At 41.4% G+C, this 17,437-nt stretch overlaps 1 protein-coding gene across 9 annotated transcripts; it reads right to left on the reverse strand.

The window, feature by feature from the left end:
- Window positions 1–234: 234 nt before the first annotated feature.
- On the reverse strand, window positions 235–17,075 carry dazap1 (DAZ associated protein 1). Of its 9 annotated transcripts, none has more exons than XM_037470358.2 (13): window positions 16,929–17,075; window positions 15,767–15,807; window positions 14,442–14,608; window positions 13,928–13,993; window positions 12,734–12,838; window positions 12,453–12,501; window positions 9,103–9,185; window positions 6,553–6,700; window positions 6,298–6,330; window positions 5,597–5,767; window positions 4,794–4,958; window positions 2,940–3,032; window positions 235–1,118 (listed from the first exon to the last, which is right to left on the reverse strand). In XM_037470358.2, the coding sequence occupies exons 1-13, from the start codon at window positions 16,958–16,960 to the stop codon at window positions 946–948; spliced, it is 1,326 nt and encodes a 441-aa protein (XP_037326255.1). In that variant the 5' UTR covers window positions 16,961–17,075; the 3' UTR covers window positions 235–945. The 9 variants fall into 9 exon arrangements, with proteins under 9 accessions (XP_037326255.1, XP_037326256.1, XP_062419554.1 ...); XM_037470359.2 differs by having other exon boundaries at window positions 5,597–5,746; window positions 12,734–12,841; XM_062563570.1 differs by having other exon boundaries at window positions 5,597–5,749; window positions 12,734–12,841.
- Window positions 17,076–17,437: the final 362 nt, after the last annotated feature.

The following is a 17,437-nucleotide window of genomic DNA, read 5'->3' on the forward strand; positions in this document are numbered from 1 at the left end:
TCTGTTTTTTTGCTTCATAATAAAGTCACAGAAAAGCTGCAAATATTACAATGAGAGCGACAGGAACCACTACATTTTTGTTGATACCATGTTTGCTATTGAACCACGTCAATGATCAAAAGATTTGTTATTAATTTACCAAAGGCTGAGTCAAATAATTCAGCTTTGCAAGTCTTCAACAAAAAAAAATTAGGAAATACACCCACAACCAAATACAAACATCTGGGACAAACATTGTATCCTTAAAACATTTATTTTTGTAATAATTTGTTTTTTCTTTTTGCGTAAGTGCAAAAAATGCACCCAAAAAAGCCACCTGAGGGAAGACTACATCTTTAAATAAAAAAACAAGCAAAGTGTACATTTATAGTACAAAATTCTCTTTTTAAAAAATTGCACAGTTTGTGTATAATATATATATATATTCATAATCTCCATTTTAAACAAACTTTAAAGGCTCAGAAAGTAAACAAAATCCACCAAATGAAAAATAAAAACATTTTTCCCTAGAATTTAAAGCTGAGGAAACTTGAGACCCTGTTTTCATTTGTGTCCACCATAATAAATATACATATTTATATGCAAGTCTCTTTACATAAAGTCTCTGTGCTAGTGTTTGACCAGACAATCTAAATTATTGCAAGTAGTTTTGTTCTACTATAAAACACGGGGTTTGGGGGTAAGGGGATAAAAGCTCTCTGCTGAATGTTCATTAAGTTATGCAAAAAAAACTGGGATCTTTGACCCCTTTTGAATTTACTGAAATTCCTGCGTTCACAAACTGAGTGCATTCAATATCGCCACAGAACAATCCAGAACTCCAGTTTTTCTTTTTAGCAAGAACACACATTTCCCTGACCTTTTTTTTCTGTAATTTTTTTGTTTTAAAACTTTACACAGCCCACAGCCCCCCCTCCCCCCCCTCCCAGCCAGCGGCGGGAGGGGTCAGCGTCGATATGGGTGGAAGCCCTGTACGTTGTGGTTCTGCCCTCTTCCGAACGCAGTGGCAGCAGGCTGGGGGCCGGCCGTGGGCTGTGCTGTCGGGGCTCCGTAGGAAGCCGTCTGCTGGCTGGGGTCCGCGAAGGTGTGACTAAAGGCTGTCAGGTCCTGCCCGTACCCTGAGGAGGTCAACAGAGAGGAGAGAGCGGGAGGAAGAGAAGAGAAGTTTAAAGGCGAGGTCACCAGGCGCTGTTTAGGGAGATGCCTTACTGCTTAAGAATTACTACTAGATGAAAAACAATTGAAATCTCAAAAGATTACTTCACCCACATAATGGCCATTTGTCCAAGCCTTTTTTTTTATCCAGTTGTATTCTCAGGACTTCCCAAACGCATGCTTAGTTTTTGCTAATATCCCAATTATTATACTGCACAAGTTATGAAAGTTTGTAAACAAACTATTTGGTTGTTTTGCCGTTGTTACGCGCGACCCAATTTACTTGAAATCATCAAGACTTTTGATTCTTATGACGTATATTCAAGAATTCAAAGTAACGCAGGGTGAATGACTGATATGAAATGGTCATTTTGTAGGAAAAGAATTCCTTTCAGAAGCAATCCACCTCTGACCCTTTTACTAAAAGAGTCGAATTGTTATTTTTCTTACAGTTGAATGTGCTGCACACCTACAACTCAGTAAAGTATTGATACATCAAGATCATAATGCTGCCTTTCTTGCTATTTTATTTTTTTATTATGCAATTTTATTGATTTACAATGAAGGAATCAGTGTCTGAGATAAAGCGCTAGATGAATTAAATTTGACGCACCAAACGGCTTAAAGGATTTATATTTTCTATATTATTTGGCTTTAAAAGTTGGATTGTCTTTCTGTTGATGGAAAGTCTGTATTCCTTCAACAAGCCCTTTAGAATTGAACATTATTTGTTGACATAGTTAAAATGTATAGAGAATTTAATAAACACTTAAAGGGGGCTTCATTAAGTTAGACCATCAATTTATTCTCTTGCTGATCAGTGCAACACACATACGTTCTTGTATTGAGACACTGGATGGCACCAGCCCCGCTGCAGACAAACAAGGGAACCCAAGTGCAACCTTGGGGAAGGAAAGTAACCAACTAAAAGCTGGTGAAACCCAAAACTCACCAGGCAAGTCCAAGCCAAAGGGACATTAAAGTGAACAAAAATGAGTTTCTCGCTGGTAGAATATGAAAACCAGCTGCAGCCTAATCTTTTTAGAATCATGCTGGTTAATTTCCTGCCCTGGAATCAGCCAGTCAGCGCTGATTCTGAAATATCAACAATAAATACCCGAGTTGAGGATATTTTAAATAACTGGAATGGAAAGGCAAGATACAGAAAGAAAGAAATAAAGGTGTGAAGTTACAAAAGACAACACGTTTCTCCATGAAGAGAACAAAAATAAGCAATCTGAAGAAGAGGGAGCTGTCCTAACAGGATCACCCCCTACAGAGAGAGTGAAATTGGAAATTTACTGCCATCGTATCCTCCTTTAAATCTTCTTTTCTTTCTCATCCCTTCAGCTATAATGTGGAGACAGTACATGGGGAAAAGACAATGGGTGAATAGACTGCTGATGCAGAGAGACAACTGAACCATGAACAACATTTTTGACGATTAGATCATCCTTTTATACTCTGCAAAGCAATGCGGACAGAGAGAGTGGACAAAAGAGGAGGAGGTTTGTCTTTGTATAGTAAAGCTACAGCCGCTGAGGAAGATGACTGTTTATACCTCTGCATTCCAAATGTGAATGTAAATGAATTAAATGCTCTCAGCGGACTGCTGTGGCTGTGTTTTACTGTACAAGAGCATACACAATCATTCGTATGAACGTGCAAATTAAAAACACAGAGCAAAACCAAAGAGGAAAATAACCAGGTGGCAGCTCTATAAAAGACTACAGAACTGAACAGACGCTACTTTTGTGGTTTGAGAAGACGATGCTGGCACCTACCTGCACTATATCCTCTCTGCTCATCCTGACCATAACTGTGAGAAGGACGCGTTGGTCCGTAGGCAGAAGGGTCCTGAAGGTAGTTACCCAAGCCTATCAGGGAGATGAGGAGACCAGGTTGACTGAACCCAACTACATAGCTCCCCCCCCGACCTAACAGAGCCTCACACTTGCTCTCAAATCACTGTGCCTGCACTACTATGCTCTGAGAGACATCACTGCTCAGCTGTGCTCTAAATAATCAAAGCAAAATGGAGGGCGAAAGTGTGAGCCATCTGTGAGGATTCCTGACCTTTTAAAATCATGTTAGTTTTGGTTCATGACATTTTGTGAAATGTGCATGATATGCTAAGATGCAGTTTATGTAGGAAATGCTCTATCAATAAGATGTTATGAAAGTGACGCCAGGAGAAAGAAATGTAAAACCAGATTAGTGGTTTTATCGTCACATTGATGACGACGATCAAGTGAAGCACAATACGACCCTTTTCAGCGCTCAATTCCCAAATATCCAATGTCAATGTTTTTGAATGGACCAAGAGGTTTTGACAAACTAAACCTTTATGGTGACACGGTTTAATGAAATCAAAGTGTCTGCCCGGAAGGTGAAAATAATGAATAATGTATGTGATGTACTGTATTACAAAACATTTGGTTCCAATATTTATGAAATAAAACTAAGTTATTATTACACTATTGTTACATAAACTTTAACAGTAGAGGTGTGTGATTAGTCTCTGGATCATCAAAGTTTCGTTAACGAGTTTCTGTTCATAAAAACGTTTCTTAGAGTGTTGCTACTTACGAAGTGTCCAAAACAGGTAACGCACATATGATATGCGTTTTAAATACTAAAAATAGTATGGAAGATAGAGCACTGGCAAGAGACAGTGAACGAGAGAAGTACCTCTCAGAACCGACGGCGCTCACGACTGCTTGGAATGTAGATCCAACAGTGTGAAGCAGCTGGAAGCAAAGGCAGAAAAAAAATAAACCAGCGAGCCAAATGGGGGTTTAGCTTCTAAATGAGTGTCTGGCTCCTGATGATGTGTGTGTTGATGCAACTGAATGGTTAAATGCTGAACGAAGCGTGTTCCCTTTCCGTAGATGCTGCTTAGTTGTCAGTCACAGTGCGTCGTTCTCTTTGAGTATCAACGGGTTTCACTGGAGAAAGAACTTCTTAATGGTTTTTAGTTTAGTTATTATGAAATGCGTGATTTTAAAGTCCCTACACGCTGAAGTTTGGCAGAGAAGGTTGCTGAGAACAGATCCTGGAGGAATAATTATTCCGGCTAAACACAATCCAGCTCAAAGACCACAAAGACACCGACCAGCAAGAAAAACCTGCAGACACGTCATTCAAAAAATGACGTGCTCAGGACTCAGGAATATCTACATGTACCCACAAGGCAGAGGCTCAGAGTTCACACATGTCGAACATAGGTGGTTTGGCAGGTTGGACATGCCTAATTCCAGAAATAAGGTTTCACAAGCATTTGGGAGAGGTTTGCACAAAAAGAAAATGTAATAGCAAAAAACAGTGCAAAGCAGGATGATCTAATTTTAACCTACCGAGACCTACCGATCTTTTCACCAATCCACAGCCCAGCTGGAAAAACCTGACAGAAATGACAAGGGCCTTCATGTATGCAGAAAGCATGTGTGCATGTGGAGCAGTTCAAGCTAAACGGTACCAATAGAAACCTGCTGCTTGTCTAAGGATTGTAGATATACACCTAAATGACAGGTAGTGTCACCATATAAAATGTCCAGGCAGGGCCGAGGAGCAGTGAGTTTAAATGAAATGGGAAAGAAGAGGGCAGCAAGCTGCACAATGCACAATGCTATTCTTACCATACTGGCTATAAGGGAAGTCAGGCTGCCCTGTGGGAGCTTTGCTCAGGTCCTGAGTTGGCGTGGTGGCAGGGGCAAAACCCAGAGGCGCAGTTCCTGGAGTGGTGGGAGGAGGAGGAACCTGTGCAGCGTACTGGTCTGCTTGGGGTGTGCCGAAACTGTAACCTGTGGAGTGATAATAAGGTCATTCCTATGACCGCGGCTTTTGGTATGTTGTGTATGACTACAGAAGCCCAAGTGTTGGTGGCCCTGAATAAAACACAACATGATTTTCTTCAAATAGTCTAGTATTGTCAATTCAACATCCTCGTACTTTGCAAGCCAGTACTAGTCAATGTGTTAAACAATCCACTAGATGGCTTCTCATTTCATTACACATGTCAGCTGCTGGGACAAATTGTTAGTAACCCATTTGTAACAGATCATTATAATCTTCTTTTCCCCCTATTCTTTATCTAATATTCTGTTAAAGATGTATAATAACTGGTTATTGTAAAGTAATAAACCCCCAGGCTTTTTAGAAGGAGTTCATGACATGCTCAGTATCTGCGAGCCTCTCTGTCCATCTCTGATAAGGTGGAGGTTCCTCCCTGACAACAGCAAGAGCAAAGCTGCCTGGAAAACCGGAGGTAGATTCAATGGACTCATTCGACACAGCCATTTGAGTAGTAATGAAGTAAATGCTGTTTGTCCTCCACCCAATGCAACGCGTGAACCCTACATATGCTAGATTTCCTTTTAAGGACTTGGTGGTGGTTCTCACAAGAACAACAAAGTGTAATAAGTGCATCAGTAATACTGACCAAACTGAGGTGCTGTGCTGTAGGCCTGCTGAGGGTAGCCCTGAGGTGCAGCAAAGCCACCCGCGGGGCTCGTGACCAGGAATGCGTTGAAGGGTGATGGAGGCTGCGTGGGGGCTCCACGGCTGGCCGTCAACTGAGGTCCATACCCGCCTGCTCCAATACAGAACAGATCTAATTTACAGAAATGTTTTTACATGAATACAGGTCTCACGTTTTGGTACACAAGCAATACCAGCAATATCTGTGCCTGCACTGATCCATTTTGTCTTAAATGAACAGCTGATTATCAAGACACATAATTGGTAAAGAACTGGATTCCAAACAGAGCACCATTCTAAGCTGAATAAAGTAACACTGGTCCAACACTGCAGGGAGCGTTGCAGGTTGACCCCGGGGGTGGGGGATATGAATCCGAGCCTGACCAATAGCGCGTGGAGGCTGGAATCTATTCAAGGCCGCCATCTGTGTCAAGCAGCAAAACTATCAGCAGCCTCAGCCATTATGAATACGTGATAACATGCGCTGTCCAACGCCGTGAGCCTACTGGCCACAGAGTGCACGTCCGTCTTTGTGAGCGTTTTGAGATAAGCACTTGATTGCGTGGCAAAGACTTTAAAGCATATCTGCAGTCAGATCAATTCAGTTATGCAACAGAGAAATAAAATGTATTCTGTGTTGTCAAGTGGAGATCAAACACCTACCTATCGGTTGGCCAGTAGTTGACACCCACACTCCTTCAGAGAGAGAGAGAGAGAGAGAGAGAGAACAAAGAAATCTATAATCTGGGGACAATAACCGAAACGTTGATTATTCACAGAATCCAGTTTGATATTTAACATGAAAGTGTCCCACTAAGAGCAGCAGGATTTAACTCGTTTAGGCAGTCGCTATAAAAGGTTCTCCTCTGAACAACGAGCCTTGTTCGCCCGGCACCTGGACATCTCACCCCCACTCACCCTGTGCCCCGTACGGCTGTTGCCAGCCCTGGGCCGGCTGTGCGGTCCAGCCATTAGCTGCGCTCAGGATGCCCCTGGGTGCCCACTGGCCAGGGCCGAGCTGGCCAGGTGCTTTGCTGTCCCGGGGCTCAGCCTTCTTTACTTCCACCTGTACAAAAGGACAACAAGGGCACATTTGGCATCACCAGTATAAGGTCTACACAGTGCCTCACCTACACAGACCTGTCCTACCACTGAATAAAACTAAACATGGCGCCAGTTTGAAATCTCTCACTTTATATTTATTGGAATAACGTGGGGAAACTATGGAAGTTTATATTGCTGTGTAGCCAGGAGAGCTGTGTGGTTATGTTTCTCAGGTAGGTAGGTGCAAAAATGATAATGCAAAGTAATGGATCAACTTTTATTTTGAAATGCATCATGTCCAGATCACAGCCTCTTAAGATATACCTGAGAAACAGAACTATTTTTCCCCACTAAATACGCTAAATTTCATAAAGACAACTAATGGAAAGTCATGACTTACCTTTCTTCAGTTCTAACGCTTATAAAGAATCTTTTTAATTTTATCATGTTTGTAATAAGTTTTAGGGAGGGAATGAATGTGGAGAGAAATTTGAATCCAAGATCTCACAGAATATATAAAAAGTAAACATGCAAATATTGAAAACAAACACTTTTCAGTCAATCTAAAATGTAATCTTCATACTGTGTCAAAGGGAGTTTTTTTTTTTCTTCCCCCAATTGAGTACATGTGACTGATGACCTTAATATAATTACAAATAGCTGCTGCAGGACCAAATCTTAAACTACAAGATGGGTAGAAAGTTTTTTCACCCCATCTCAATTCTAGTAACAAACCTATACTTTTTAAATACATAATTAGGATCAGTGAATTAGACTGAAAATACATTAACCCAGACGTGATCCATCTTAATGTAACTTAAGTATAGTTTTCATCCATCATTGATCAAATAAAAATGCATTTCTCCAAAAACAAAAAAAATTGTCCTTCCTGTAACTCGGCAAAGCTACCAGCAGTTAACCAGAGCAAGGAAACAGGCTGCGACTAAGGGGGGGCCAACCAGAAATAGACTGAGCGGTTGAGTTATTGGGGTCACCTTGCGGGAGCAAAAACGAATCACAAATTCCTCCCCGCTTTAAGGCGCTGCCACCTTCCCCAGCCTCCCCGCTTCTTCTCTGTCGACCTAATTAAGTGCACATGTTTCCGGCGGGGGCCTCGCCGCCACCGGCTACCTGAGCGCTTCCTCCCGAGGGCATCACAGCGACGAGTGATGGATACTGGGACTTCTGTACGGTCCCCAACAGCAGAACTGGGATATGTTCCCCAGTTTGATATGTGCTCCAATTTCTAAATTTGTAACGCATATTTCCCAACTTCCCCCAAGTCCCAGCATAAGGTAATGTCAAGTCAAGAACAATGGAGGATGGTTTCTACTGGAAACCAGGTCAAAGTCAGGGGGGTGGGTACCACTGACAGATCGTATACCAAGAAATTAGGGTTAACCTCACTAATGAGTGCAGAAAAACCACAGCAAAAAAAAAGGCGTGCTGATGAATGAGAGCTTCAAAGTGCCAGCACAAAACCAACCAAATATGCCCCAAGTAGTGCTATATTATTTTATGGCTTTATTTTATTCAGCTGACGTAGCAGGTGGATGGTGTTTGTCACAAGCAATATCCCAATACAAGCAGTGCCAGAAGGTCAGGAGCAGTGCTTAAATATAAATCCATAACGAATTTGGAGTTTTTCCCCGGATGGACAGCTTACCTGACACGATCTGAATTGTCTTTGCGCAGTAAGCCCCATCAAAGCCGTGTGGTACACACACTCAGAGTTAAAACAAACACTAAGAAGGAGCGTGCAAATATTATTGTGCGACTTGTGTCTCATCCTGAGCAGCATTTTGGAGGGAACAGTCATTTGTTGTTTAGAAAGCTGAAAGACACAGTATGGAGATTCTTCAACTAAGGTCACTGAGTTGAGCTTTTTCTTTCATTTAAAAAAAAAAGAGAAAAGAAATACGTTATCATGTAAGTGACCTGCCAACAAAACATCATAAAACAAAGGAAACAGAACTGATTGGACCAATCCTTTAGGTGATTCATCTTCACTAAAATATTATGTCTTTATGACATCATGTCATTTATGTAGAAAACAGAATAATGCAAATTTAATAGTTTAAGGAGAATCCAATGGACTTAAAACACCCTAAAGGAGAGGTCAATTTGAACAAAGCCTTAGGCGACTGCAGAATCTGGTACATTAGTGAAGGATCAACGTGCCCTTAGAGATTATTACTTATGGCAATAAGTTAGTAATATTATAAAAAATAATAATAATATGAGTAAATTAATTAGTCGCCTGATCCGTTGTTGTTTTGATGTCAAGGGATAACTATTTGCTATATGATGCTGCAGCAAAAAATCAGAAGCAGCTCGAAAATGAACGAATTCAATGTATATTCTCACTCTGTCGCCCAAGCCTCTGTTTGATCGTAAGGGTAAAATAAAACTACAACTACACACTTTTTTGCCCATGATGTCGTGAAAATGCATGTTGACAGCCTGGTCCACTGATTGTTCGGCCTCGAAAGTAATAAATCCGAAACCTAGCCAACGACCAAGAGTGAATCAAGGTAGCAGGGGGGGGGGGGGGGGTTGTGACAACACAAGATGAAGAACAGTATTGGGCTTCAGCAGAGTGAGGATCCGTCAAGAAACTGAGCAAGAGGCTCCTGGGGTTCGGATGATGTCGCAAATACAAATCCAAGACCAATACCTGGGGGATTGAGGGAAACGTTTCTCTTTACTGTGTACTGAACTATAACAATAGAGGACCGCTCAGCTGGTAAAACAAAGAATGACGAGTGCAGCAAATTTGAACAAAAATAAAGGCCAACTACCACCCTTAAACATTGATGAATGCCAATTGGACAGATATCAGATTGTTTTACTTCGTGCAGTTTCATCCAAACCCCACCTTGATCTGTCCCTTAGTAGATTGCTGTGGAGCACACACTCGCAGCAGCCATTGTTAATGCATCACAAAAATATGGAGAAACACAAACTGTAAAATGCCTAAAGCTTTCTCCATGCTTTCCCAAATTGTGTATTTTACTTTTGAGTGAGCCAGGATAAGCCTAAAATGGACAATTAAAGTATCGCTCACAAAGGTAACACAAAGATATAGGCCACAAATAGTTCCCCACTATGACAAGTTGCAGATTTTGATCAATAGTTTTCATGGCGGATGTACAATATGCATCATCAAGAGGGAGAACTTTTTGTTGGAACATTTTGGCTCAACCTGCTGCAACAGAGAGCTTGCAGGCCGCGGTGCGATGATCTACTTTCAATTTGATGAACTTCCCAAGGTGGCAGATTTGGGTTGTGTACTCTCTACTTCAGGGACCTAACCTGGATCCAATTAAACACAATACTACTGAGATTTTAGAGACCTCTAGTCGCCTGCCAAGTACTCCCCAATCTCATGATCTATTGCTATTAATAACGTCAATGACCTGTCCTGATTCTAAATTTACAACCCGGTTGACACGCTTTTGGCAAATAACTGATAAAGAGTTACTCAAGATTTGACTGATAAAACTGATGTGAAATTTAACTTGCTGTGGAGTGACACTCTACTAAATGTAGAACTGATTATCTCCAATTATAATCTAAACAGAAATACATTATTTTAATAATTTATAATTATTTTAGGGTTAGGATTTTTCTTTATTCAAAGTTTTAAAGGAAAAAAAGGTTTGTTTTTTTTAAATAGAATTATGGCGGGAGTTCTGGGGTTGATCAGAATAAAAACTTCTACCAATTACAAAAGTAATTAGCAGATTAATCAATAGTGAAAATGATATTAAGCTTTTGGCTGTAATTCTTTATTTGTTCCATAATGTTGTTGATATCTAAAGTATTTAATTATTGTATATGTAGCATTTAGAAGGGACACAATCCTTGCTTCTCAATCTCAAGCACATCGGTCTAATGATTGGAAGTGCTTATGCTTAATAGTGTTCTAACATGCACTTTATGTACATGTTCTCAGATTTTTAAGTAGAATATAACTTCGTCCAACCTCCCTGGGTAACATATAATATTACACAATGTGTATGCATGACTAGACGACTGCATCGGTCTGTGTAGGACAGACAGACAGCCGACCCTGGTCGACGCTAAGCTTTGATTGGCGCGTTTGAGGGGCGGGATTTAGCAAGGGGTTTACTGCGGTTAAATTATTGCTCAGATTTGACGCAACTTTGTACACACCCCATTTTGATCAGGTAAGAATTTGTTAGTGCTTTTAAAAATTGGCCTGTACCTCTGTGCTACCGCTCAATGCACAGTAACCTAAAGGAGAAAAGACAAATCTTAAAGAGACACCGTTAATCACATTCAAACCATTCACAAGGAAAAGAGGGACAGAAGAAAGAAAATAGAAAGGGCTTACTTACAATAATACTTAACTGTCTACGTAAGGGAAAACACATACTACGCCGTTTAAGATAAGATTTATGTATCGGTTACATATATATGTATCAAGTTAAAAGAAAACTTATTCCAATGTTGGATAATGTTTTTAGTAGAATAAATATTATTAAAGATTACGTAGTGGTTGTTACTGTTTGCAATACATGTTAAAATCCAATGACAAACTATTCTGGGTCTCTCCCAGTAGAGAATGATTGGGGGTTTGTACGGGAGAGCAGTACTACATGTTGGCCGCTACTTTGCTATGGAGGACAAACACAGATGTGTGTTACTTACTGTCAGCTGTGACTGTAACAGAGCGGACAGAGTCTGACACCAACACCGATGGTGCCACTGGTTCTGATTCCCACTGAGGCCATCCATGCTAATAAGTGGCGGCACATGTCATAAAGATATCATCAAAAAACGTATTAAATGGAATTCTTCTGAGATTTTAAAAAGGTCTCATTTTTAACCAGCTATGATCATCCCTACTTCTATATTGGACTTCTTTGATTTCACCTTAAAGTTTGATTTTTGTCAAACTCAATTTTAGAGATAGATCAATACGTATATAGAATATAATTAATCAAGTTATTTTTCTATATGGCAACTAAAACCAGCATGTCACATCTCTGAAGATGATGTTGGTTGGCTAAAATTGCATTCACACATTTCAATATTGTATTATTTCTAAATTTAATTTCAATTTTTTTGAAAATATTTCAGATTACAGATTTCATTAACAGAAAATAATTAATTAGATGAATCAGAAACAGATTCCTCCCCAATGAAGAGTTGTTTTTTTGAGGAGTACCAATACTAGTGCTAACGTTTTATAAGTTAACCTCTCTGAGCTTGTTTACTGAGCAGAAGTGTGTCCATGTTTTCCCACAAGGTCACAAAGGACACTGCATCAGTGTAAATCAGAGCATGCAATGTTACCCAAACAATTGTCAGATTTGAGCATTGTGACAAATGGCTGAGACGAGGCTTTTGAGTCCCATCTCCTGCTTTGTTATGTGGACAGATTACATGTGACATTACAAATGTATGACCATCACATTAACTGAATGTAATTTCATGAATTTCACAGGAGAGCAATGATTCCACGTTACAATGTGATTTTCATTCCACCTCTACAAATGTGGAGTCAGATTTTCCATTTGACCGTAAGCTGCGGTGACTTTTCCACAAGGGTTTTATCCAACATGCTTTTGTGTTTTATTGTGCGTCTTCACCCTACATCAAATTCATGTTATGGTTTAAAGATTTTAAATTGAATTGAATATCTGCGACATAAGGGGTTTTTCTCTTTGGGCCCAAATAGTTTGTCATGAGATTTAAGATGGTACGGTATGGAGAGGGGAGAAAACAACGGGATCAGCTTTTACCTCGGGGCCTCTGCTTCTCCGCATCATAGATCATTACCACCTCTGTGACCTTGAATGGGACAAAGAGAAACAGTGGCTCTTTTCAGATAACCAGACACTGTCTGTTCATACTCAAATTTAGCAAACTTAGCCTCAATTTGAACCAATAATTAATCGTCCTATCCCATAGACCATTAAATAACAACATTTTTATCCTGTAGTGTTGACCCTGTTCAATGTCATGTCTACTCAAGCAGTGTTAATGAAGATGTGAACTACATTATGCACTCCGCCATACTCACCACTCCAAATCTATTGAAATAGTCCCTGAGTTCAGGCTCGCCGCAGTTATGGGGGATTCCACCTACAAATATCTTCTTTGATTTATTGCTATCGGCTTTGCCGCCCTTCTGAAAGAAAACAGGGAGTGTATGGATTTCAATGTCTGTTAAAGGATCACCCTGGGGAGGGGACAGTTAGCCATCATCTATTCAAACAGTGCAGAAGAAATTAGGTTCTCCTCTGGCCCCCGGGGGTGTAATTCTTAACATGTCGTGTCAATGCAAACACTAGTCTCTACAGATCAGTGCATGGCTTCCCCCACTTACTCTCAACCACCAAGCATTTCACCACTGCTGTGCCCTGCACTCACGCTGCAGAGGCTAGAGGCTGCTTACGACAATGATTTTTAACAATTACATCTTCTGCCTTGTTAGTAAAAAATTCAGTGGCAGCTACTTAAAAGTCACTGAAAGGAATTCCATTGGGAAGCTACGGGCTTTATTTGTAAAAGCTTCTGACATTAAAATGTATGCTTATAGCTAAATATGTGACATACAAAAAAAAATTATTAACAGCAAATGGGCAATAACTAAAACCATTGCAGTGAATAAATGACTATAACAGATCTGCTTTGGCTGTTGCTGTCGATTCCTGCCTTTCAAAAAAGATTCACTGCTGAAAGCAATGTTTATTACCACACTGTCCTGCCTGTCAATAGTTCTGTTATATTCAGTATTTTCGCTGGAAAGGCATAAAATGTTGTCAATTTATTTAAATAAAGAAAACGGATCAACATTAAACAAAGGCATATCAAGAGTGTTGTTATATCTCTATATCATTATTTCGCATGGCCATATAGACCGCTTCATGAGAGCTTTTTGTTATTTCTGGGAATATGTGAACACACATCTGCTGGTATTGATGCCGCCCCTTGATCACAAATGGAGTCATAGATTATCTGATGCATCTGTGATTTATCGAAACCCCCAACCAATTTATGGTGTTGTCTAACGGCACAAAGGCTGTCACTACTACTACATCACTACTTGGAACAACAAAATGTAGGTCAACGTAAAATTTCTCTACATAAAAGAAGCTCAAGGTCTTCTCATGGCCAAGAAAAGAGTACAGCTTCGTAGTACAGGACAGAGATATTGATGACCTTAGTCGTAGCGGAAACTCCCAGCGTACACAGTAGAAATCAGACTTCTTACCCAGCCCTCCTTGGTTCGAGACTTTTCAGGTTGCATTCCTCTGGGAGTGCATGGCTTCGGGTCAATCTGACAGCAGAGAAAACATTTCACCTCATTAAAAGGCACCTTCAAACGTTCTTCTTCACTGTACCCATTACAGTGTATTGGCTCTCCCCACACAACAGGGAAAAATTTGTATATTGATTGATTTGAATTGATGGCAAATAAAATGGCCCTTCTGTCTTCTAAAAACAAAAAAGAAAAGAAAAGAAAAAAAAGCTTTTCATTTTCTGCCATCTCTGCCAATTTTTGCAAATTTGCAATTAAACAGGTACGTCTCGCTGGGCAAAACCAACGTCAATATTTAGCCAAGAGAATTGTCTGTATGAAAGTACAATGGTGCGTCTCCTTGAATAACTTCTAGCTCCTCTGAATAGGGAAATCCAGTATGAGGTTTTTCACTTTGCTCGCACAGCGCACAGGCAGATTACTCAGGATGATATGATTATCTGCTCCTTTGACTTAAAATACTCACATTTCTTCCATCAAGATTATGCGGCTTTGTCTCCAGCACGGTCCGTACACAATTGGGGTCTTTGAATTTAACAAAGCCGAAGCCTCGCGACTGATTTGTAGTTTTGTCCTTCATGATGACACAATCTACTACCTCCCCATACTGTGAAAAGTAGTTTCTAAGTGTCTCTGAGAAGAGAAAGAAAGAAATGAAATAACACAGCTGCTTCATGAAACATTTGCACAGAAACACAACCATACTGTAAATGTAATCAGAGCAATAACAAGGTCGAGCTTGTCTATTGAAAACAAACAAATGCATTATTAAGGACTTAAAGAACTCATGGACTCAATATGATAAATGAGCTCTTCAACCTGCGGGAAAACAGGTGTGGGGTAAAAACACCCGCACCACTCCGTGAAAGTACGTAAGGGAAGACTACGAGACATCCAGTGACCTTCATTTAGCAGAACAGGAGGGAGTTTACCTTTGCTGTGTTACGTGTAAACTCAACAATGCAGTGAGGTCCTTTTCACCTCACGTGTTGATGTTGCTGAACAGCAAACACAGCCCTGACACCTTGTCCTGTTAAACGGCACCAGATATACCATAAACTACTGTAACGCCCACAGCAGCAAAGCGTGTGAGTTCTAACAAATGAGGAGCCGCTTCTGAGGGAGCGATCGTAATTGCTTTTCTCATGGCTGGGAAGCCCGGGGGAATCGCTAAGGAAACAAGCGCAACTCGAGCTGTGGTTCAGATCTTAAAGTTCGCAGTGTGCTTCTAACACAGGCAAACCCTCGTTGAAAGTTACATAGTGGCCAATCGAGCGTGAGCCGGTAGAGGAGTCGAGACAAACTTTACCATCGGGATAGTCTGCGGAGAAGAATAAACACTGTGACGTCCAAAGTGTCTGATCATCAGAAATTTCCGATGGGTAAAATAAGGGAAACATTACAAAATCCTAAATAACATTTTAACACAGTAAAGCGGCGTTAATAATAAAGAGGAACCACAGCCACAGCTCCAACATCTCAGATATCAATATAATAACACAACTTAATATTACAATCTGGCTGTTGGATCACAACACCCATATTTGTAATGATGATCACATGTAACCGTATAATTGTAATTATTGTATGAGAGCACCGACTCTAATGACATTCTTTGCATTCAAGGTCTACCAGCTCTACTCTGTGGTGGAAATTTTTGTCCTCATAAGAAATCAAAAGTGTCTTAAACGTGTTTGTGATTATATTTAATGTAACCTGATATTCTATTGAGACTTTATACAACTGATTTAAACTCCAAGTGAGAGCACCAACATCACGAGTTGAACTAACCTTGAGTGGTACTCCAGTCCAATCCTCCCACAAAAAGCTTCCTGAAAAGAGTAGATATATGATGATATATTAGTAAAATAATTAAAATCATAACAGATGCATTTTTTATTATTATACACGTCACGTGGCTTGATAACGAGCATGGAATCAATTTGCCTCTTCGGGGGCCGTAAAAATGCTGAAAACACTCGCAGATGAGAAGATTTGACAGCAGTTTCACAGCAAAAACAACGCTACAGCTGACTGGGAAAGCGAAGTACACAGTTATTACACAACGTACGAGGAGTGAGACCTACACACTGCTCCGGGATGGCGACCAAAGCAAAGGTCCAGTCCCGGATGTTCATTTGGACTTCTGACTACGTGATGACCAACAAAATACCGCTCTTTAATGCCACGCAAGTTAACCCGAGACAGACCCGTGGCGTTCAGCACGCTAACCCCACCCCCTATCATCTCATCTCCAGGAGCTGCGGCAAGCTAGTTACCGACTACCAGCGGCTGAGGATTCACCCCAGAAACCCCGCGCATTACCGCGGGCGGTAGAGAGCGCAGGACGGGAGAGCGGCTGGAAGTTTAACGACACGTCAAAGCGGCAGTAATATAAAAAAAATCAGCTAGCGACTTCACCCGTCGTTAAAGATCCCTGCTGAAACACGTCGGAGGGGATTGTAGCGGCTGTGACACGAGTGGGTTGTTTAGGGGCAGATGGGGATGATCACATCCCTCCCTGCGTGCCCCCTAAATGCCCTCGCGATGCGCGATGCGAGAAGAGGAGGCTTCCCCTTTGCTGGCTGGGTTAGCCGTGCTAGCTCAGATGCTAACTGCAAAACAACGCTAAAATAAGTAACTACGCTCGCGTACGTTTCTGCTGACAAGCCGCGTGGCGAAACCCCGGGCACGCGCGCTACATTTCACCGTAACCCCCCCAAAAAAACACAAACAACTGACCAACTTTAAGGATTACTTTAACTTTTGCTGATCGTCTTTCCTCTGGCTACTCGGGCTAGCGACCCCGCTGAGTAACCACAGCTAGCTTAGCTCAACAGCTAACGTTAGCTGTCAAATGACAGCTCGGAGAGTAAGCGCGCTAATTAGAAGTTACGGTGCAGTTCGCGGTCGCGCGCGAGCGCCGCGGAAAGCTCCGTTAAATGCGTCTCACCCGACTTCATCTCCGACTAAGTTGTTGTTCATTTCTGAGGCTTCGAGCAGTGGGGACCGGCTGCAGGAGCTGTGACCGGCTTATTGCTTCAGTGCTGCCCGTCTCAGACTGAGAGCGGAGAGGAAGGTCACTCGGCTTTTTGGTTCAAACTGTTCTGCGCAATGCCGACGCTGCGGGGGGGGGGGGGCAGGGGGTGGGGGGAGGAGGAGAGGGGAGGGGGGCGGGGGCACGGAGGATGGGGGGGAGTGGGGGCAGCGGCCTTTAAAGGAACATTACACTCAAATTGCCCGCACTGTGAAGGTGTTTAATGCATCAACAATAACGGTCCAGCGGTTCAATATTACTGTAGCCGAGGGTTATGGTACGCCTATACTTGGGTTAATAAAAAAACAACAACACGGCTCCGGTTCTGCGCCACGCCGGCCGCAACTTTATTTCTCGTCACCTTTTCCTCACAACACTGCACCCTTCCTCTACTTCCTCTCCTCCTTCACAATAAAAATAACTTA

The sequence above is a fragment of the Pungitius pungitius genome, chromosome 7, assembly GCF_949316345.1.
Source record: "Pungitius pungitius chromosome 7, fPunPun2.1, whole genome shotgun sequence".
NCBI lineage: Eukaryota > Metazoa > Chordata > Actinopteri > Perciformes > Gasterosteidae > Pungitius > Pungitius pungitius.

What these genes read in the sequence shown, in the direction of transcription:
- dazap1 (XM_037470357.2), bottom strand. Translation starts at nt 16,960, where the DNA reads ATGAACAACAACTTAGTCGGAGATGAAGTCGG. An exon ending in TTAGTCGGAGATGAAGTCGG is followed by an intron (nt 15,808 to 16,928) that starts GTGAGACGCATT and finishes TACTCTTTTCAG; the next exon opens with GAAGCTTTTTGTGGGAGGAT. An exon ending in GGACTGGAGTACCACTCAAG is followed by an intron (nt 14,609 to 15,766) that starts GTTAGTTCAACT and finishes TTCTCTTCTCAG; the next exon opens with AGACACTTAGAAACTACTTT.